A 23,027-nucleotide genomic window follows, 5' to 3' on the forward strand; every position below is an offset into this window, starting at 1 on the left:
TTTTTAAACCCTGTATTATGGAAAGTCTCAGATGTATAAAAATAAACGTAATAATGTAATTCCTTCCTTCCATCTATGTTCAACAGTTATCAACCTTCCAGTGGAAGGCAATTGGATTCTGTTTTCTGTTTCTATATTCAATTATTGCGATATCACATATTTCCTCTGGAAAATTCACACTGCATCCCTGCAAGAATGATAGTGAAAAAGGCAAATAATGTCTTAGAATTATTATGAAAATAATTTGAATCTGTGGATCCCCTGAAATAGTTTTGGGCTCCCTAGACGCAGCTTTGAGAACTACTCTTCACTAGCATAAGAACTTTTAAGTCTTTACCTCATATGGCTTTAGGGTGGGTGTTTGAATATAAGCCTAGTGCTTATATTCAGTTAGAAACTTCTATGAAAAGTCAGACAACTGCTTTCTTTTTTCATTCTGGCTCTGCTTCCTTTTGTTATTTCTGGAAACTGGAAATTCTTTTTTCTATTGAATTCATCTATGAAACAAATGTTTTGTTATTATAATTTACCTAATAATCAGGATTTATCAAATTCAGGATTATGTATCTGATTATGTCCTCAATATCTGGTACCATTCTAAAAATGTAGTGGTAGACATTTTGGGATGTTATGCTATTTTGGGGAAAAAATAGTGACCTATGAAAATTAGTCTCACACTATTTTACTGGTGAGCTGGAGGGAGTAATAAAAAGCCTTGTTTATTTTCTTCAGAATGAACCAGAGTTATCTGAAATAATTAAAAGGAAATCTAAATACCACCTAAAGAGGAGATAGGATTAAATATTTAGGTATATTTAGGTAAATATTTAGGTATATCTTTGTGAGAGCAAAGAGAACAGATTCTGTGGAGTAGCTTACTGTAAATATAAAAGGTTTATTTATTTTTTTTGATTTGAGATTTCTGTTGGCCACTGGCCATCTCTGATCTCTCATTTACATTTTTTTCTTTATAGGAATATGCACTTTCTGGTTGGAACTTGAATAACATGCCTGTCCTTGAGCAGTCTGTTCTTGCACATATTAATGTAGACATCTCAGGTATGAAAGTACCATGGCTCTATGTGGGAATGTGTTTCTCTTCTTTTTGCTGGCACATTGAAGATCACTGGAGTTATTCCATCAATTACTTGCACTGGTATGTATAATCTTTGTTAACAGCATTCATACTTAGTAACCTTTTGAAGTTTACTAATCTTAGATTATATTATTGTGGAGAGCTGAATTTAAAGTATTTTTTATCAAAAAGTAGCATCACAGCCCTGTGGCTCGATTTGTTGGGCATTCGTCCTATGCGTTAAAGGTTGCCAGTTTGATATCTGGTCAGGGCACATGCCTGGGTTGTGGGCTTGATCCCTGGTAGGGGATTGCAGGAAGCATCCAATCGATGTGTCTCTCTCTGTCCCTCTCTTTCTAAAAGAAAAATCAATAAAAATATATTTTTTTTAAAGTAGGATAATATATTAGAGAAATATAGTGGTCTAAGGATACAGCATCTTAGACATCTTCCCTTTTAAAGTATGTGCATGCCCAGGAGCTTAGAGTTTTAGACCAAATGATACTTGTTTGGTACATATGAAAATTACTTTGGCATATCTGTTGATATGCAAGGCAGAATGGTCAAAGTTTATATACTTAAGATCTGATTAAACCTTCCGAAGTATTTGAAAATTTTAAGTGTTTTTTTTCTTTTTATATGACATTTTCCCTAGAATTGCCCAAGTTACGTATATATTCATTAAATTATTTTGTTGAATTTTTTAGTATCTTACCAACAGCTTATTTAGATCCTCGTCCAGTATTAGCTTAACTAAATGATACTTTTCTCTTCATTTCTGAACTACTACTTAGATCACATTTGCAATGGAAAACTCTAGTTGTTCTCATGCTCTACTTTATCACTATTCTGTGTAATGTGATAGCTGCTAGCCACATGTGGCTGTTTAAATTAATTAAGATTAAGCAAAATAGCCATGGCTGTTGTTGCTAAGGGGTTAGAGCATTGGCCTACGCACCATTGGTCAAGGGCACTTGGGTTTTGGGTTCCCTCCCTGCTCCCCGATTGGGGTGGGCTGGGGTGCATGTGGGAGGCAACTGGTTGATGTGTCTCCCACATTGATGTTTCTCTCTCTCCTTCTTCCTCCTCTTTCACTCCCTTTAAAAAAGCAATGGAAAAAATATCTTTTGGTGAGAATTAACAAAAACAAACAAACAAAAAGATTAAGTAAAATAAAAAATTTCAGTGGGAAGGCTGGGGAGGGTTGGAGGGCGGGGGGAGGTAAGAGATCAACTGAAGGACTTGTATGCATGTATGTAAGCATAACCAGTGGACGCAAGACACTGGGAGGGGAGTGAGGGCATGTGCCAGGGGATAGGGGAGGCTGGGGGAAGGTCAATTGGGAAAAAAAAAGAGACATATGTACTACTATTTGTAATACTTTAAATAATAAAAAAAAAGTAAAATAAAAAATTTACTTCCTTAATTGCACTAACTACATTTCAGGTGCTTTATATAGTCACATGTGACTAGAAGCCCCTGTATTGGCCAGTACAGATATAGAACGTTTTCATTGTTATAGTAAGTTCTATTAGCGATGGCACTATGAATTGTAATGGGATTAAGAAATTGAACTATTCTATAAATAGCATGAGTGCTCTTAGGAAATTAAATCCATTTCCTAAGAGTACAACTTGGTATTGTAAATCAAGCCCACAACTCTAGTGCACAGTACATTAATGATGGCAAGTTTTTGGTCCTTAATATTTATAGATAGAAGGTTTCAACAATTTCTAGCCTTGTCTTATTTCCTTGGATAGTAAAATTAAACTGAATGAAGTTATGTAAAGGTATTCTAGAAAGCATTGACTTTTACTTTCATCATTATGGGAATAATTAGAATGTTCAGTGGATCTGTGAATTGAGGTATGTCAGTATCCTTTGGAACAGTGTGTACTTTTCATGTAGCATCTTTCCTGTTTGAAGACACTATTTACTGATGCACCTTAAAGAGTTCATATGTGCCCTAACCCATTTGGCTCAGTGGATAGAGGGTTGGCCTGTGGACTGAGAGGTCCCAGGTTCGATTCCGGTCAAGGGCATGTACCTTGGTTGCCGGCATATCCCCAATAGGAGGTGTGCAGGAGGCAGCTGATGGATGTTTCTCTGTCATCTATGTTTCTAACTCTCTATCCCTCTCCCTTCCTCTCTATAAAAAAATCAATAAAATATATTTAAAAAAAAAGAGTTCATATGTTTTGGAATCACTTTTTTAACAGTGTTAAGTGTGTATCTATTATGAAAAATAGCACAGGTTTATGAGATGGTTGCCAGGATTCATGGCTTATAGTCTGTGGCCATAAACTAAGACAGTTAATTATAATTTAGTGGATTTGAATCAGAGACCCTGGCCTTATTGGCACTATGCTCTACCTGGCTAAACAGTTAATTTCTCTTGCTAGGGGGGAGCCAAAGACATGGTATGGTGTGCCATCTCATGCTGCAGAACAACTGGAGGAGGTGATGAGGGAGCTGGCTCCTGAGTTATTTGAATCTCAGCCTGATCTTCTACATCAGTTAGTCACCATCATGAACCCCAATGTATTAATGGAGCATGGTGTGCCTGTGAGTCTTTTTGTGTCTCCCTTTAGTATTTTAAATTTAAAGTTATTTTAGCTTTTGATTAGTAGAGTTGCAGTGCTTTGTTTTATAACTGGAAGTAAAAGATCATGTCATCCTCTGGCTAAATTAGAATTTGTACTCTGAAGGGAACAACATCTATTGGATTGAGAAAAGGGTATTTTAAAGTATTAATTATGCTTTATGTATAGCTATCTATTAAAATAGTTTTCTGTTCTCAGTAAACAATTGTATCCTGGTTTTAGCAAAAATCTTATATTCTTTATTATCTATATTTAACCAAAGTTTAAATATTTTAAGTGGTAGTTCTAGTAACGAATGCTTATTTTTTTGGATATGGTATTTCATATAAAGATTTCACAGCTTTGTTTTCTACATGATATGATAAAGTAAACACATAATATCTTTTCTACTTTTCAACTTAGTTTTGAAAATTATTAAATTTAAGCTACTAGCACCTGATAAAGTATAAATTTGATAAATTTGTTACATACAGTCAAATATTCATCAGACCTTAATGAGACTAGATTAGTGGGAGTGTTACTTTGTCCTTATGAGTGAATTTATATTAGAATCAGGGACTTTTAAAAAGATAACATAGTATTATAAAACGAAGTGAGATTTAGAAAAACTGATTTTGGGGATATCTCCATATTAATATGACCTAATCAATTAGTCCAGTTCCAAAAAATTATCCAAGAGTAGGAGGAAGTTCTATGCTTTACCTCTATTTACAACATAAGAATAAAAGCAATTAATCCTCTTAAATGTAAAATTTTATCAAGTTACTGGAAAATAGTAGCTTAGTGAGAGTAACATTTTCTCTTTGAGAATTTCTTTTGGCTGCTAATTTTTGTCATGAATTATTATAATTTTGTTATCAGTGATTACTTTAAGAAGGTGAAATTCTGGCTGCTTCTTAAACCTGGTATTTTTTTCTAGTGTGTGTAGGTTAATTGTTTATTATTTTCAATTTTAGAAAATGTTTCTGAAACTGACTGATCAAATCTGTCTCCCTTTTTTGTTGTTTTTATTTTGTTTTGTACCACTGTTTTGAATTTGCATTTAGGTGTACAGGACCAATCAGTGTGCTGGAGAGTTTGTTGTGACTTTTCCTCGTGCCTATCATTCTGGATTTAATCAGGGATACAACTTTGCTGAAGCTGTGAACTTCTGTACTGCTGACTGGGTCTGTTCTATAGCAAGTAGCTGTTGTACGTCTACTAACATCCCTGGAAAATGCATCTGGTTGCCATATTTCCTTAGGTGGCGGGGGGCGGGGGAGGGTTCATGAATATTTCAGTAGAGTCTGGAGTGGCTGTGCTAATTTAAAAAGTTCAGTTAGAGTTTCCATTATGGTTTTTATTTGGAAGATTTCATAGTTCTTATTTATTCATTATTTTCCCCATTCTGTTTTAATTTTAAATTGTCAGTTTATATTTTCTGAATTTCTCTTTTCTGAGAGAATATGGTTCCTTAAGTCTTTGCTTTCTCTGAGCACTTTGGGATTTTATAAAGATGACCAGATCTTCTTAAGAATTCTACTATATTTTCAAATATCTAGTTCTATGCTTTTATTTTTAAATATTCCTTTATTATTTTCTTCTGGTGGACAATTTGGTGTTTTTATTCTCCCTGCCATTTAATGTTTCTTTATTCCCTTTTAAAAAAAATTACTTTAAAGAGTAACTGTAATGTTGAGAGCTCTATGGCCTGAACTTCTTTGTAAATGATAATGCCAGTAATTGCTATTTTGTTTTTGTACAAGGAATTATAAAAAATATTCAGTTATAGTTATGTCATGTTGGTTGGGGAAAGACTGGAAATTTATAATACAGTCTTTTTGACTTTGATTTTCTTAGTGATGTTAATTTTCTATCACCTCTCAACATTTTGGAGGATATTCTTTAGTAATATTGGATCTTATACTTTCTGTGGATACCTTAATTTACTAAATTTCATGATTAATCATTTTTGTTTCCTTGACTAGTGAATGAAATGATATAATGAATAATCTTATTTGATCTAGTATTTTAAACTTCTTTCTTATTAGACTTAGGAAGCAGCAAGAGCAAGACCAAATTGAGGACTTTGTCTTGGGTTTGAGCTCTATTTAAAAAATTCAGCTAACACTTAACTGACTGTTTATGATTTACTTGCTCCTTGGTTAGGTATAGGGTGAGCAATGGAGATGATTCAGAGATTAGAGATGGTTTCTGCCTTTAATTTGCTTTAAAAAAATGTTTCTATTGATTTTAGGGAGAGAGAGGAAGGAAGAGATAGAAACATGAGGAGAGAGAAATATCATTGATTGGCTGCCTCGTGTAAGCCCCCTACTAGGGATCGAACCGTGACCTCCTGGTTCATGTGTTGATGCTCAACCACTGAGCCACACCGGCTTGGCTAATTTGCTTACTTTTATTGTTATTTGACCTTGGGCAGCTTTTTAAATTTCACTGGACCAATGTATGTAAAGATGCTAAGATTTACTTAATAAAACCACACATGTGAAATTATATACGTGAAAGCTCTTGTTACTCTTTAGAAGAAGGCTGTGATATAAATGTTCAAATGGAGTTTGTTATTCTGTTGTCTTTATAATAAAAAAGAGGATCTGGAGGGTAAATAATGGTTCTATTCTGGAATATGCTATAAGCAAGTAATTTAATTTGAGAATCTTGTCTTGTTTTCAGTTACCCATTGGGCGTCAGTGTGTCAATCATTACCGACGGCTAAGGCGCCATTGTGTTTTTTCACATGAGGAACTCATTTTCAAAATGGCAGCAGATCCAGAATGCTTAGATGTGGGGTTGGCTGCAATGGTGTGCAAAGAATTGACTCTGATGACTGAAGAAGAGACACGATTAAGGGAGTCTGTTGTACAAATGGTGAGCACATATCCTGTACTTGATATTGTTTATGAAATAGAAAAAAATTGAACCCATAAAAAAAGTTCATTTTATCTTTGATCTCTTTAGAAGTTGAGCACAAAAATCACTAGTTTGGGAAATGTTTCATCTTTTTATACTTGCCATTTTGGTTTCTTCAAGTTGATAAAGTTTAAGAATCTTTATGTCCTCATCTGTGTGTGTGTGTGTGTGTGTGTATATATATATATATATATATATATATATATATATATATATATGTATATATATCCTACATAGCCATGGCCATTGTGGCTCAGTTGGTTGGAATGTTGTCCCATATACCAAAAGGTTGCAGGTTTGATTTCCAATCAGAGCACATACCTAGGTAGGCAGCCAGCGGATGTTTCTCTGTCATGTTGATGTTTCTTTCTCTCTCACCCCCCCCCCCACCTAAAATCAATAAGCACATTCTTGGGTGAGGATTAAAAATGAAAAATTTAAAATCTACATGAAAAAAATCTCCTACATATAGTATTATTTCTTTAAACAAGAAAGTTCAAATCATTCTTTTGTCTCTGAGCTTTGTAATTGAATGAAAGTTATATTTATGTGATTTCAGACTGTCAAGCACCAGAAATAGAATTTGTAAATTAATCTGTCACCCCTCCTCCCCTCCACTCCCTCCCCCCCCCCCCACCGCTCCAAGTAATTTAATGAGTAACCAAGAGTTGGATTTTGAATGCTTAGAATAAACTAAACATTTATCACATTGAAATGGTAAATATATGGGAAAATATCTGTCTTCAGCATCATCTTGACCCATTCTAAAAACTCCCTTCATAGCTAGTCTTATTGGATTTATGACATGCTTCCTTCTGCTCCTGCACAGCCAACTTTCTCTACTGATTCTGTTTCCATATTAAAATATATATATATGTGTGTGTGTGTGTGTGTGTATATATATATGTGTGTGTGTGTATATATATATATATATATATATATATATATATATATAAATTTTTTTTTTTTTTAAGAGAAAGAGGAAGGGAAAGAGAGAGAGAGAAACATTGATGTGAGAGTGAAATATCGATCGGCTGCCTGCTGCACACCCCCCACTGGGGATCAAGCCCTCAAACTGGGCATGTGCCTTGCCAGGAATCGAACTGGCAGCCTTTTGGTGCACAGTCCATTGAGCCACACAGGCCAGGGCATGTTTCCATTTTTTAAATAGTTTGGTTGAGGTATAATTGATATGCAAAAAACACCTGTTTATAGTGTATAATTTGAAGTTTGACCATATATATACTGCAGGCCCGATGCACGAAGATTTGTGCAAGAATGGGCCTTCCTTCTCCTGGCTGCTGGCACCACCTTTGCTCCAGCCTGGAGCCGCCTTTCCGCCTTCCCATACTGCCCAGAGGCCCGGAACGGCTGGGATGGTGCGGAATGCCTGTGTCATCGCCTTGGTGATGACGCAAGTGTTTCGCCCCGCCCCTGGCCGCTCAGCGCCTGCGTATGCAAATTAACCCACCATCTTTGCTAGGTTAATTTGCATACTCACACCTGATTGGCTGGTGGATGTCGCAAAGTTACGGTCAATTTGCATCTTACTCTTTTATTAGTGTAGATACACACACACACACACACACACAACATTCTCACTATATATATACACACACACACACACACACACCAATGAAACCTTTTCACAGTCAATATAATGAACATATCACCTTCAGAAGTGTCCTTATGTCCTTGTGATCCTTCCCTTTTGTCCCATCTCACACCCCTTCTAGGAAAATAGTAATCTTTCTTTAGTTTGCCTTTTTTTAAAAAAAATATATATATTTTATTGATTTTTTTTACAGAGAGGAAGGGAGAGGAATAGAGAGTTAGAAACATGGATGAGAGAGAAACATCGATTCAGCTGCCTCCTGCACACTCCCTACTGGGATTGTGCCTGCAACCAAGGTACATGCCCTTGACCAGAATCGAACCTGGGACCCTTCAGTCCGCAGGCCGACATTCTATCCACTGAGCCAAACCAGTTAGGGCTAGTTTGCCTTTTTTGAAAGCATTTTATCTAAGTTGAATTATGTAATTTATACTTTTCTTTCACTTAGCATAATTACTTTGAGATTTGCCATGCTGTTACATGTATTACTAGTTTATACCTTAAAAAAATTTTTTTTTCTTTTTTTAAAAAATAATTCTTTATTGTTGAAAGTGTTATTTATGTCCCCCTTTTTCCCCCATTGTAGTGCATACCTTTTTATTGCCAAGGGTATTACATTGAATGGACCACAATTTGTTTCCAGTTTTTGCCTGTATGAATTACACAACTTTGAATATTTCTGTACAGGTTTTTATATTGACATGCTTTCATTTCTTTGGGTAAATACTAGTGGTGGAAGGGCTGGGTCATATGGTATGTGTATGTTTAATTAAAAAACACATATATTTTTATATATTTCAGAGAGGAAGGGAGAGGGAGTTAGAAACATCAATGATGAGAGAGAATCTTTGATTGGCTGCCTCCTGCCTACCCCACACTGGGGATCAAGCCTGCAACCCAGTCAGGCATATGCCCTGACTGGGGATTGAACTGTGATCTCCTGGTTCATAGGTCGATGTTCAACCACTGAGCCACACCAGCTGGGCTGTGTTTAATTTTTTTGTAAAAACTGCCAAACTGTATTCCAAAGTGGTTGTTTCACTTTACATTTCCACCAGCAGTGTATGAGATTTCTACTTATGCTACATTCTCACTAATGCTTGGTATGGTTAGTCTTTTTAACTTTATTCTAGTTTGCTTATTAGTTGACTGTGTATCTTTGAGGGAAGATCATAAAAATGTCCATACTACCTGAAGCAATTTATGGATTCAACGCAATTCCTATGAAGATACCAGTGGTGTTTTTCACAGAACTAGAATAAATATTTAAAAACTGTATGTAAAACAAAAAGCCCGAATAGCGACAGTAATCTTGAAAAAGAACAAAGTTGGAAGAATCATGCTACCTGATATCAAACTATACTACAAGGCCATAGTAATCCTAGTTTTGGTAGGGTAACCTTTTGTAGTAGGTCTCTTGTGGGATCCTGTGGCACAGTCTCCTTGATCAGGTGAGTTGGGTGCTCCAAAAATGTCCATAGTGTGGTTTTGTGAACCCTCCTGTTGTAATTGAGTCTTGGTTGCTATTGGTGTGGGTTTGACCCTTAGGCTGGCCAAGTGTGAGGATCGACCTTAAGCACAGTGTACGAGCTGCTGTGTATGTGCTGACCACACTAAGTGGAATTCACCTCAGTAGGGTGTGGTGCCTGCCAAGATCTACCTTTGCAGCTTGTGAAACCTAATTGGATCCTGCTCTGATGGTGTCTGAAGCTGTCCACTAGGTGTGTTGGTTCTGGGACCTCTTGGGAGTGTCTCTGGTGCAGGTCAGTGTCAGATGCTGCCTGTGCAACCTGGCCCTGGGCAACCTGTTTGGAGTTACAAAGTGATCCACAGTTTGTGACTACCTCAGCTGAGCCTGGGTGTGTGTGTGGGAAAGACCAGGCTGCATTCCAAGGCTGGTTTCCACCGGCACTGCATCTGGGGCAGGTCTGCAAAAACACTCAGGGCATCCTGAGATTCGCCTCTGCCTGCCTCCACCTGCCAGTTACCTGTTAGGCTCAGTCACTGAAAGAGCCTCTGGTGGTACTTGAGTTTCATTAGGAAGTTTCTCAGTGAGTCACCAGGTACGGGCTAGTGGTGTTCACCAGATTGATTCAGGTTCAAATTCGGTTTCAGTGATGTATCTGAAGCCACTTGGCAAAAGTCCCAGGGTATACCAAGTCTAGCTGCCACTCATGGGGTGCCCGCAGAAGTTTGTGGTGGGGTGGAGTCTCAGGAAATTGTTAAGGTGAGGCCTGCAGAGTTTATCAGGCTCAACAAACCATGATTTGGCCGTGTGAAGGGAGGACTCTACTGGTCAGTCAGAGATGAGGGAAATACGGCCCTAGCTAGGAGCCTGAGCTGAGCAGGGTGTGGCCAGCAAGAGTCTCGAATGTGAGGTTAGAGCATCTTCCATGAGGGAGAGCACAGGTTGGGCTTGGGAGAAGGTGGAGGCATGGCCCATGCCTCAGAGCCACACCACTCAGTCTGTCCTGGATTCTGCCCAGACTTTGGCAGGGTGGGACCACCAGAAGTTGATAGTGTAGGGTTACTTGAAGCCTGGAAGGTGGGGCTAGAAGATCTTTCATGAGGGGGAGGCGCCAGTCAGGTTCACGGGAAAGTGGGGGGAAATGGCCCTGACCCCAAAACCTCACCACTCAGTCACTGGTACCCTGAGTTTGCCAAACCTCTATACCCCAGCCCATGCAGCTGATTCCTCAGCAGGGCGTGAGCACCACCAGGTGGGGCAAGAGGGAGTCTAGAGGGTGGGGCTATTTCTTTCCATCAGGTTGATGCTGTAAAGAGGGGAGTCAAGAAAGATGGTGTCTGAGATGTGAAGGAGTGACTCAGTACAGGGATCATGATGGTTGTCCCCTCAGCTCTCTCCCAAGATCCACAAACCTCAATTTCTCCTCACAGGACTCTAGTCTGAGTTGCACCCACCACCCTCCCTCTGCCTTAGCCCAGGGTGAGTGGCTGCGATAGAAATTTTGTGTGTTGGCCCTTTAAGTGGGTGCCTATATCTCTAGCTGACTCCTTTATCTCACTGGTAGATAGAGTGCCTGACAATTTTCACAGCCAAATGTTATGTGTGGGCTTCCTCCCAGCTCTGGTGCTCTGGGCTGGGGAGCCCAGCACGGGATTGAGACCCATGCTTCTCAGTGGGACACTTTTGTAACCGAGATATCCCTCTGGAGTCTCCACTGCCAGTTTTAAGAGCTTGGCCAGCCCTTTTCATGTCTCTGCCCTTCCTACCAGTCTCAATATGGCTTCTTTGGTAAGTCCTTTGTTATAAGATTTCTGTCCATCTATTGTTCAGTTGGGTATTCAGGTTGATTATTCTATAAGTTAGTTGTAATTCCAATTTGGTCCTGGGAGGGGGTGAGTTTCCACCTACCCACTGTCATCTTGGATCTTTCTGTTTCCTCTTGTATGAGTTTTGACAGCTTATGTCTTTTAAGGAATTGGTCTCCTTCATCTAGGTTATAAAATTTATAGGCATAGGGTTTATAATATTCCTCTATTATCCTTTTGTCCATGATCTGTAGTGATGTCTTCTTTTTCATTTTTGTTCTTAGTAATTTGTGTTCTCTTTTTTTCTTAGTTGGCCTGGCTAGAAGCTTATCAATTTTATTGAATTTTTTAGAGAACCAGCTTTTAGTCTCATTGAATGCATAAAAAATGGAACAATAAATTGACATTTCTGTATCCCCCTTCCTCTCTCTTAAGCAATCAACCTATTTTTTTAGTGTACTATTGTTTTATATATATAAAGACCTGGATTGTGCTTGCCAGTGAATAAATGATCAGTGGAATATACAAATAGAACGGCAGAACAACCGAACAACCAACAAAGCGTAATATGCTAATGATATGCTAAGGCTGTTCAACCGCTTGCTATGATGTGCACTGACCACCAGGGGGTAGATGCTCCAACCAGTAGGTTAGCTTGCTGCTGGCGTCTGGCCGATTGGGACTGAGCGAGATAGGCCGGACACACCCTGGAGCCCTCCCGGGGTTCCATCCCAGCCCGATCGTGCACCAGTGGGGTCCCTCAGTCTTTCCTGTGTCCTCTTGCAATCTGGGACCCCTTGGGGGATGTCAGCTGGTTTCAGATGGATCCCGTAGCCCAGACCCAGGGCTTATGGCTGGTGAGCGCTGCTGCAGCAGTGCAAGCTTCTCCCAATCAGGACTGATTGGGCGTGAGCCTGTAGCAGGTACAGTGGGGCTGGGATGAGCGGGAGCAGCAGGTAGGAGCTGCAGGCGGCGTTGGACTGCGGGTTTCAGCCCAACTGCAAGCCACCCAGAGGGACCCCACCTGTGCATGAATTCATGCACCGGGCCTCTAGTCTATAATAAAAGTGTAATATGCAAATCGACCGAATGGTCAAACAGCGGAATGACAGTCCGGATGACCTTCTGGACGACCTTCTGGATGAAGCTGGGGCTTAGCTGGGGCTGCGAGGGTGGCCGAGGCAGCCAGGGCTGCGAAGGCCTACTCTTGCAAAAATTTTGTGCATTGGGCCTCTAGTTAGTTTTATAAGTGCCTTGCACAAGTAAGTAGAAATTGTAAAGCAGGAGTGGGGACTTCCAACCCACGGACCATGTAAGGCCCGAGAAATCATTTGGTCTGGCCCTGCCAATGCTTCAGGGGTGAGTTAATTAAATGTTTGACCAAATATAGCAGGCTGATTTTTAAGTTGATAATTTTGCATTGCCCTCGAATGGAGTTAAAAATATCCAAATGGCCCTTCACAGAAAATAGGTTCTTCATCCCTGCCATAAAGGGAGCCGTTACAAATATTAAATGGAAGTCTTTGTAAAATGCCACTTCAAGTGTTTTTATTTTCTTAAACTGCATACTGATTAACTTTATTATTTATTTTTTTTAAATATATTTTATTGATATTTCACAGAGAGGAAGGGAGAGGGATAGAGAGCTAGAAACATCGATGAGAGAGAAACATCGATCAGCTGCCTCCTGCACACCTCCCACTGGGGATGTGCCCGCAACCAAGGTACATGTCCTTGACCGGAATCAAACCCGGGACCTTTCAGTCTGCAGGCTGACGCTCTATCCACTGAGTCAAACCGGTTTCGGCTAACTTTATTATTATTATTGCTATTTATATTAGAGAAGGAGAGAGAGAAAGAGAGAAACATCTCCAATTGATTGGTTGCCTCCTGTACACTACTCGACTGGGAATCGAACCCACAATCTTCTGGTGCATGGGACACACTGTAGCCAACTGAGTCACACTGGCCAGGGCAGTTAACTTTCTTTTTGCTACTTTTCTGAAGTAGATTATATTTTGATTTGCATAGTTTAAGTAATTTTATACTTCTTTATCCTTGCATATGTTTGTACATGTCAGCATTATTTTCAGATTGTAGATGATTAATATATCTGGTTCAAAGGTGTGTTGTCCATGGGGACAGTAATTTTTTTTCTTATTTTAAAGAGAACATAAACATACGGCTTTATGAGTTGTTACACGGTAAACTTTGTTGTTATCACAATTCTGGTCAAGAAATAGAACTTTGTCAGCCACTCAAAAGCGTCTCCCAATTACAACTTCCCTGACTGTTTTGACATTTGTAGTAATAACTTCCTTGCTTTTTAAAAATAGTTGTATCAGTCAAATGTGCATTCTTAAATACCAAGATTAAGTCTTGCTCACTTTAAAAAAATTACTAATGATTATTTTTAGAAAGTATTTTGATGAAGTGCCATTGTACCTCCCACATTTATATCTTAAGTCAGAGATTTACCCATAGAAAAAATTTAGGCACTGGCTGGTTGGCTCAGTTGGTTAGAGCGTTGTCCCAAGAATATACCAAGGTTATGGGTTCGATCCCCGGTCAGGGCACATGAGAATCAACCATTGAATAAATGCATAAAAATGTGTAACAACAAATTGTTGTTTCTCTCCCTCTCACCACCTCGCTTTCCTTTCCCCCCTCTCTCAAATCAAAAGATAAAAATTAAATTAAAAAATTAAAAGGTAAGTTCTTTGATGCTTGAAAGACTAGAAAGACTTGATCTAATGACATTAATTATATTTCAGGGTGTCCTGATGTCAGAAGAAGAAGTGTTTGAGCTTGTTCCTGATGATGAGCGACAGTGTTCAGCATGCAGAACCACATGTTTTCTCTCTGCTCTCACGTGCTCCTGTAATCCTGAGCGGCTTGTGTGTCTGTACCATCCAACTGATCTGTGCCCCTGCCCCATGCAGAAGAAATGTCTTAGGTATCTAGAAGTTTCTTGTTAAACTTCCATTACCCTCTTTTAAAACCAAGGATTAATGTTGCTCTTTGTAATTCCTTCCCCTGTGTCTGGGCTGGTAATTTCTTATCTATCTACCTTCCTGCTTTGAGAACAGTTCTTTAAAGTTGGCCCTAAACTTGGGCAACTAAAATTAGTTTATCAGTTGATTTCACATGTTTTTTATCTGTGGTTTCTTTGATTTTCTATTTATGTGTACCAAGACCCCATTCCTCTGGCCATTGTACTTTACTTAAGCTGATTGTACTTAAAATTGAATTTAGTTTCAAGTTGTTGGTTTTTGAAGTTTTTATTTCCATGTTGTTTTGTTTTGTTTTTAGATATCGCTACCCATTAGAGGACCTCCCTTCTCTGCTATATGGTGTGAAAGTCAGGGCACAGTCCTATGACACTTGGGTCAGTCGAGTTACTGAAGCATTATCTGCCAACTTCAACCACAAGAAAGGTTACACTGAAATTGTCATTTTGAAAGAGGCCTTTTTAAATGTCTTTTTCCTCTATTAAGCAAAAATCTTAGGCTTTGTATGATATTTGAGACTAACGGGTTGGTTGATTATAGTCTTAATTTTCTACTTGAGAATCTTTAAGTGAAAAAGTTGATGTAAAATGGGATTGATAACTAACTTGCAGTAGATATACTAAGTATGTTTTGAGGAGCCATTGTTACCAGTAGGCTAACATTAAAGGCTTATTGAGAAAGAAAAATTGCCTTACCTGAGAGACATCGTAAGAATTAGGAATATGCTTTTATTGCATTAGTGAGGTTTTCTCACAGCTGCAGTAGGTTTTTGCTAATAGGTTGATGATTCACTTAAGAGAGATTACTTAAGATTTATAAATGACTTTTTATGTCTACATGGTCATAATATATGGCTTTTTTATTTATTTTCACAGATTTGATTGAATTACGAGTAATGCTGGAAGATGCTGAGGATAGGAAATACCCAGAGAATGATCTCTTTAGAAAACTCAAGGATGCTGTAAAAGAGGCTGAGACCTGTGCTTCTGTGGCTCAACTGCTTCTGAGCAAAAAACAGAAACACAGGTAAGACTAAGAAGAGTTGAATTCTTTAATGGTTTCCTTTTGTTTTGTTTTTTCAGAGTAAAAGCCAAAATTTCAACTTGCTTTTGAGGTCCTTCATCAGCTTTAATCTCTTCTGTCCATGTCCCTCTCTCCTGCAGTAATGTGCTAATCTTATCTCCTACTACTTCCTTTCTTGCTTACTTCATTTTGCAACCCTCCTCTATTTACTGTTCATACACACCAGAAGTGTTCCTGCTTAGTGCCTTCACACCTCTCTTCACTCTGCTTTGAGTTCTCTTCCCCTGATATCCAGATGTCTGGTCTCCATACTTCTTTCAAGTCTTTTTCAGATGTCACATTCTTGTAGAGGCCTTCTCTGACAGCCCTTTATAAAATTGCAGCCTTCTGCTTTATTTTTCTCCTAGCCCTGTCACCTCCTGATATACTAATTTCCTTATTTTATTTATTGTCTATCACCTTTCTTTCCCAATCCACTAGAATGTATGTTTTTTCATTGCTATATTTTTTTATTGCTATACTTCTTGTGCTTAGAACAATGCCTGACATATAGTAGCTGTGCAATAAATATTTGTATAAATATATAATACAATAGGCTGAAGGCAGATGGCAGCAAAGGGTAACCTTGTGGGATTCAGTGAAAGCTTGTTATTAAGGATCACAAAAGAATTTGCCCTTGATTTAATGTAATTCATATGTGTTACATTTTCTGTAGTGTTTCATATTCATTCTAACACATTCCTTGTGTCTGAATGGCTTTCTCTATAGCAATTTACGTTGGGTTTTAAATTATTGTGCACCTTTTATCTACTATTTTGTCAGAAAACCTTTCTTAGAGACATTGATCAGCAAATCTTCACCTGTCATTGGGTCACTGACCCCCTTAGAATCTGGTGAAAGCTTAGAAGCCTCCCCCCCACCCCCCTTTTTAAAGAAAAATATACACACAAAATTGTGAATGAGCTTCAGAGGGTTTATTGTTTCCTAAGCCAGGTAAATTGCCCTTGTTCCTCATCTTAAGCTTCTTGAGATAGAGCATTCGGTTTTATCAGTGAACTTAATATTTTACTGTGAAGAATTTATTGACTGTTTAAAATATTTAGTAGTTGTAAGATTGGAGGAACTAGAACTTGGAGAGTTGAATCTTTGAGCCATTAACTATAGAGCTAAAAAACCTAATTTGGAAGTGATCATCACCATTGCAAGTGGAATCGTCAAACATAGTATTTTGGGATTGCTTGGTGAGAATTATAAAGTGATTAGAGGCCCTTTTGATATCAGAATAACTGAATTTTTCTTACTTATGTCTATATTATTTTACATCAGGCAGAGCCCTGATTGTGGGAGGACTCGGACCAAACTGACAGTGGAAGAATTGAAGGCCTTTGTCCAACAACTTTTTAGCCTTCCATGTGTCATCAGCCAAGCTCGACAAGTAAAGGTGAAGTATTACATTCTTTAATTGGGTAATATCCTTTGTAGTATGGGCTACAATTTTGGGTAAACAGAATAGTATGTCTAGACTAGTTTTTTGTTCTCTTTCTTTTCTTACATAAGTGCTGCTATTTAAGTTTTTTTAGTGGGTAGTAAGGATCTCTTGGTTTCATTCTTAGCCTGTAATTCCCACTTTTAAATTCTGGAATTAACGCTAGTTTAGAATTTTATTTCTGTATTAAATTTAGGTCAGAAACCCCATTTAATTTAGATGTAATTGAAATGCAAGAAATTAGTTAAAATAACCTGAATATATCAGTTCATGAGTTTTAAAAATTGCAGAGCTCTGACATTATCAGGGCTCTGATGGTTTAATGATAATATGAAGTCAAATATATTAAGTAGTATATTTCAAATATATCGCTCTGCACAGTTAGTAATCTTTTTTTAAAAAAATATATTTTATTGATTTTTTACAGAGAGGAAGGGAGAGAGATAGAGAGTTAGAAACATCCATGAGAGAGAAACATCGATCAGCTGCCTCCTGCACACCCTGTCCTGGGGATATGCCCACAACCAAGGTACATGCCCTTGACCGAAATCGAACCTGGGACCCTTCAGTCCGCAGGCCAATGCTCTATCCACTGAGCCAAACCGGTCAGGGCAGTTAGTAATCTTTTGATAGTTTGTGGTGTTTTTTTGTGATTTGGCTGTGGGTAGGATAGCTGAAACATTTTTTTTTTATCAAGGTTAACAACATTGTGACATCACATATCAATAGTGTTTTTGTCTTACTCCAGTTTGTACAAGCATTTTGATAATTAAACATGCTTTCCTTCCTGAGAGATTTTCTTTTTTCTTTTGATTTAAAACAAAATGTTTCTATTGATTTTTTTAGAGAGAGGAAGGGGGAGGGAGAGAGAGAGAGAAACATCAATGAGAGAGAAAAATCACTTTGATTGGCTGCTTCCTGCACATCCCCCTGCTGGGGATCAAGCCTGCAACCTGCGCATGTGCCCTGACCAGGAATCGAACTGGTGACCTTTTGATGCTTGGCCTAAAGCTCATCCACTGAGTTATACTGGGTGGGCCCTGAGAGATTTTCTTCTTTAAACATCTGTGACACTGTATTCTTTGGTTTTCTTAGCTCATTCAGAATTCCTTTTCTTTAGTTTTCTTTGCTGATTGTCTTCTCCTTGGTTTGATTTCTGGTTGTGGAGTATATAAGGAGTCTCAGTTCTTTTTTAAATCTTCACCTGAAGTTATTTTTTCCATTGCTATTTAGAGAGAAGGGAAGGAGGGAGTGGAGCTGATGTGTCTCATATTAGAAACACATCACTTTGTTGCCTCCTGCATGTGCCCTGACAGGGGCCAGGGATCAAACCAGCAACCCAGACATGTGCCTCGACTGGGAATCGAACTCTGACCTTCTGGTTCATGGGTTGACACTCAACCACTGAGTCATACCAGCTGGGCAGCTCAGCCCTTCTTTTATTCTTGGTCTTGATCTCTTCTTATTTGTCCAGTCACATTGACATTAAATATCACCTATACTCAGTTGAGTTCCAAATATCCATCTCTGCCATTCTTCTTTTCCACAGACTTGACTATCCAGTTGCATATTCTCTGCTTCCCTTTGGAAGACTAAAAGGCATCTAAAAGTGTTTTAATGAATCAAAATTTTTGATTCCTTTATTTCCCTCCTACCCCTCAGCCAATCTCTAAACAAGTGCTACTACTATCTCCAAAATGAATCCCAAAGTAAACCATTTGTCATCAATTCCATTGCTTAAACTGCTCTAAACCACTAGAATCTGTCCATTAAATTATGACAACAGCCTTTTACCTGATCTCCTTTCTGTTCTTGTCCTGACAGTTTATTTTTCATTTGGAGCCAGAGTGACCATGTAAGATAAAATCAAATCATATCAGCCCTAGATGGTTTGGCTCAGTGGATAGAGTGTCTGTCTGCAGACTGAAGGGTCCCAGGTTTGATTCTGGTCAAGGGCACATGCTTGGGTTGCGGGCTCGATTCCCAGTAGGAGTTGTGCAGGAGACAGCCGATCAGTGATTCTCATCATTGATGTTTCTATCTCTCTCCCCCTCTCCCTTTCTCTCTGAAATCAATAAAAATATATTAAAAATTATATTAAAAAATCAAATCATATCACTTCCCCATGGTTAAAATCCTCTAGTGATTCTCCAAAGTCATTGAAATCCAAACTCATAATCTACAAGGCACTATGTAATCTGACCTCTTCTTATTCAACTATATTTATTCTTCACTACTTTGTTCCCTATGATCCACTTTTGAGCACCAGGCCCATAGTTTAAAAGCTATTGCAATTATTATTTGCCCTGCCTGATCTACTCTTTCCCAGCTCTTCATAAGGTTCCCATATCTACTTTTTCATTTTTGTTTTGGTTCATCTGTCTTTCAGAAGTCCATTGCAAAGTAATATGCTGCCCTTCTGTTCATTCTCTATTGTGTTGCCCTATTTTATTTTTATAGCATTTTAAAAAACTCGACATTTTATTTATGTATTCAGTGACTGGTCACTTACATTGAAATGTATGTTTTTGGAAGACAAGGACTTTTTATGTTTTGTTTAATGCTGTATTTGTTTAGTGCCTGCATTTAAGTCAGAAATCATTACATATGTTTTAATTAATCATATGTTAAAAGTAGGACTATGTAAGTAATTATAGAGAAGCATATTTATGCCCTTAACTATCATATCTATTTGGTACTATCATGGTGAGATTATTAGATGGTCTAGAATTGATAATTTTGCCTATCAAAACTATGTATTTTATTGCCTATCAGATATGTTTATTACATACAGATTTTTTATCTTTTAAAATTATTTTTAATTTTTATTATTTTGGCCTTTTTAGAATCTGCTGGATGATGTGGAAGAGTTTCATGAACGTGCTCAAGAGGCCATGATGGATGAAACCCCAGATTCTTCTAAACTCCAGATGTTGATAGACATGGGCTCTGGTCTCTATGTGGAGCTACCTGAATTAGCCCGACTAAAGCAAGAGCTACAGCAGGCTCGATGGTTGGATGAAGTAAGACTGACTCTATCAGATCCACAACAAGTCACTTTGGATGTCATGAAGAAATTGATAGACTCTGGGGTGGGGTTGGCTCCCCACCATGCTGTGGAGAAAGCAATGGCTGAACTACAGGAGCTCCTTACAGTCTCTGAGCGATGGGAAGAAAAGGCTAAGGTCTGCCTACAGGCAAGGTGAACACATATTGGTGACTGTTGCCTTTATAATAACTAAGCCAGATAGTAGAATGGAAGGAGAAGCATAAGAGTCTATTTATTTCAATAAATATTTTGTGTCTTCCCTGACCAATCACTAAGTTATCAAATGAGTCTACATATAGACAGTTTGTAATATTGTGTGCATACTATATGCAGAGTACTTTGTTAGGTACTTTAAGTGATACAAACTAGTATTTTGTTTAGAGCCTTTCATTACTGATTTTATAGTTAGGAGCTAAGAACTATAAAGCTCATTGTAGTATGTTATTAAATGAGGGGTACAGAAAAGTGCTATAGGAATTCAAAAGAGGAGAGATCATTGTTAGCTTGGATGGTCAAAAGAGCATTTTGAGAGAAATGTAAGAATTTAGAGGCTTGAAAAATGAGTAGGATTTAAGTGGAAGAGAAGGCAAGAGAAATGTCATAAGCTAAGTTTAAGGTATGAGACAAACGTTAAATGGGCTTTTTTGGAGTGGAGGATTTTTGTAGGAAAGTAGTGGGAGATAAGAATCAGACATAAGAACGTTAAGCAGTTGCATTAGTGTTGGCACCCCATTGGATTTGTGAGATTTAAGTAAAGCATATTTGACTATATATCAACTAATTTGACTGTAATGTTCTTTGTGAAAGTATTTTTTCAGCAGCTAAGATTTATATTTATATAATTTCTACTGTGAATATGAGAAAACTGGGATGCTTAAATGAGAGATCACATAGTTATTAAATAACACAGCTCAAATTTAAAGCCTTTTCCACTTCATTCTGAAGTCTCCATGTACTTACTGCTATGCCTGCCACTTATTTTGAATGGATTTGTTAGGAAAGCCTTTGATTTAATTAACATAGTTCTGCTCTGCCAAAAAAGGCTTCATATGTACTGGATATTTTGCTCTCCAGATGCTATGGAAAATATAAACTATATTTATTTATAGCTTTTCCTATCTAAAATATTCCTGTGTCTTCAGATTCATGACACTTTAGGAAGTGAAAGCATATTAAATGGAAAAAGCTAAATGACTTTGGAATGCAAAATTAGAATTTGATATATCTGATGCAATTGATCATAGTCAAGTGAATGAAATTTGTTTATAGTAATCTTTAAAAACTTTATTTTTTCTCATTTTTCTACATTTAATTAGTCACCAAGTTTTGGTGATATTTGCCTCTAAAATGTCTTTTATATCTTTCTATTTAAGGTCCCTGCTCTAAACAGAACCACCATTCTAGTGGGGAGAGACAGTTGAATAGTGAAGGAATGAATGAATTTCAGATATATAGTGTCACAAAGAAAATAAAATTGGTAAAGAAGTAGGGGGTGATGGGGATGGGGGAATGGTGGGAACTAGAACTTCCCTTTTTAAACTCCTGTCAAAGTTACCTTTCTGAAACACATTCTTACTATTCTTCCTTTCTTAGTACTGGTTAACTACTGACCATTTTTTTCTTTTTTAATTTATTGATTTTTAGAGAGGGGAAAGGAGAGAGAAACATCTATTTGTTGTTCCACTTATTTATGCATTCATTAATTGATTTTTGTATGTGCCCTGATTAAGGATTGAACTCCTAACCTTGGCATATTGGGATGATGCTCTAATCAACTGAGCTATCCAGCCAGGGCCTGATCATTTTTTTTATATATATATATATATATATATATATTTTTTAAATATATTTTATTGATATTTCACAGAAAGGAAGGGAGAGGGATAGAAAGCTAGAAACATCGATGAGAGAGAAACATCGATCAGCTGCCTCCTGCACACCTCCCACTGAGGATGTGCCCGCAGCCAAGGTACATGCCCTTGACCGGAATCGAACCCGGGACCTTTCAGTCCGCAGGCCGACGCTCTATCCATTGAGCCAAACCGGTTTCGGCTATATTTTTTTTTATTGATTTTTTTTTACAGAGAGGAAGGGAGAGGGATAGAGAGCTAGAACATTGATGAGAGAGAAACATCCATCAGCTGCCTCCTGCACACCTCCCACTGGGGATGTGCCCGCAACCAAGGTACATGCCCTTGACCGGAATCGAACCCGGGACCCTTCAGTCCGCAGGCCGACGCTCTATCCACTGAGCCAAACCGGTTTCGGCCATTTTTTTAATATCATTCTTCTCTCTCTGCCTCTTAAATAATGACTTGCTTCAATATTCTGGCCTAGACTGCTTCTTTTCTCACTTTGTACACCTCTCTGGAAATTTCTGCTAACTTCTTGGTTCCATTTACCATCTTTATACTGATTAATTCCAAATTCTTATCTATAGATTTTTTTCATAGATACCATTTGTCTATAATTCCATTGGATGTTCCTCAAATTCCCATATCCAAAAATAATTCCTTCCCATAAGTTCTTCCTTTGTTCTCTGAATTATGCCATCTTTCACTCATTTGAACAAGTCAGTACTTTGGAAATTAAGTTTGATCCCTGCGTTCTATTTTCTTATCAAACTCAGTTAACTACCAAGTCATGCTGATTCTAATTCCTCAGTTTCTCACTTTCATTCTTTTTCATTGGGCTATTATAGCTGATCTGGATTGTAGCTACAGGTCCTGTCTATGAGCTCACCCCTCTCTAATCCATTCTCTACACTGCAACTAGTATTTTCCTAAAATACAGATGACTATTTGACTCCCTTGCTTTATTAAAGCCTTGTTTCCCATTCCCCTTGGGATGAAGTTCAGATTCCTTAACCTGATTTATAAGGCCAGCTATAATCTAGCCCCTTGCTTTAATATCTTGCCTCATACCTTGCCATTCTTCCACTTGTATTCTAACATAGTGATTGCCCCTGCCTCCCACCATTGCTTC

At 38.1% G+C, this 23,027-nt stretch overlaps 1 protein-coding gene across 2 annotated transcripts in view; it reads left to right on the forward strand.

Moving 5' to 3' along the window:
• KDM5A (lysine demethylase 5A) overlaps positions 1 to 23,027 on the forward strand; it is a 109,239-nt gene that overhangs the window by 46,534 nt on the left and 39,678 nt on the right. For both annotated transcript variants that reach the window (XM_080661401.1, XM_080661402.1), the window contains exons 11-19: positions 975 to 1,156; positions 3,478 to 3,640; positions 4,725 to 4,844; positions 6,349 to 6,543; positions 14,248 to 14,429; positions 14,786 to 14,910; positions 15,360 to 15,510; positions 16,834 to 16,948; positions 19,840 to 20,195. In XM_080661401.1, the coding sequence (XP_080517527.1) occupies positions 975 to 1,156; positions 3,478 to 3,640; positions 4,725 to 4,844; positions 6,349 to 6,543; positions 14,248 to 14,429; positions 14,786 to 14,910; positions 15,360 to 15,510; positions 16,834 to 16,948; positions 19,840 to 20,195 (1,589 nt within the window). The remainder of the gene's footprint in view (positions 1 to 974; positions 1,157 to 3,477; positions 3,641 to 4,724; positions 4,845 to 6,348; positions 6,544 to 14,247; positions 14,430 to 14,785; positions 14,911 to 15,359; positions 15,511 to 16,833; positions 16,949 to 19,839; positions 20,196 to 23,027) is intronic.

Source organism: Plecotus auritus (genome assembly GCF_963455305.1).
Source record: "Plecotus auritus genome assembly, chromosome: 3".
Lineage (NCBI taxonomy): Eukaryota > Metazoa > Chordata > Mammalia > Chiroptera > Vespertilionidae > Plecotus > Plecotus auritus.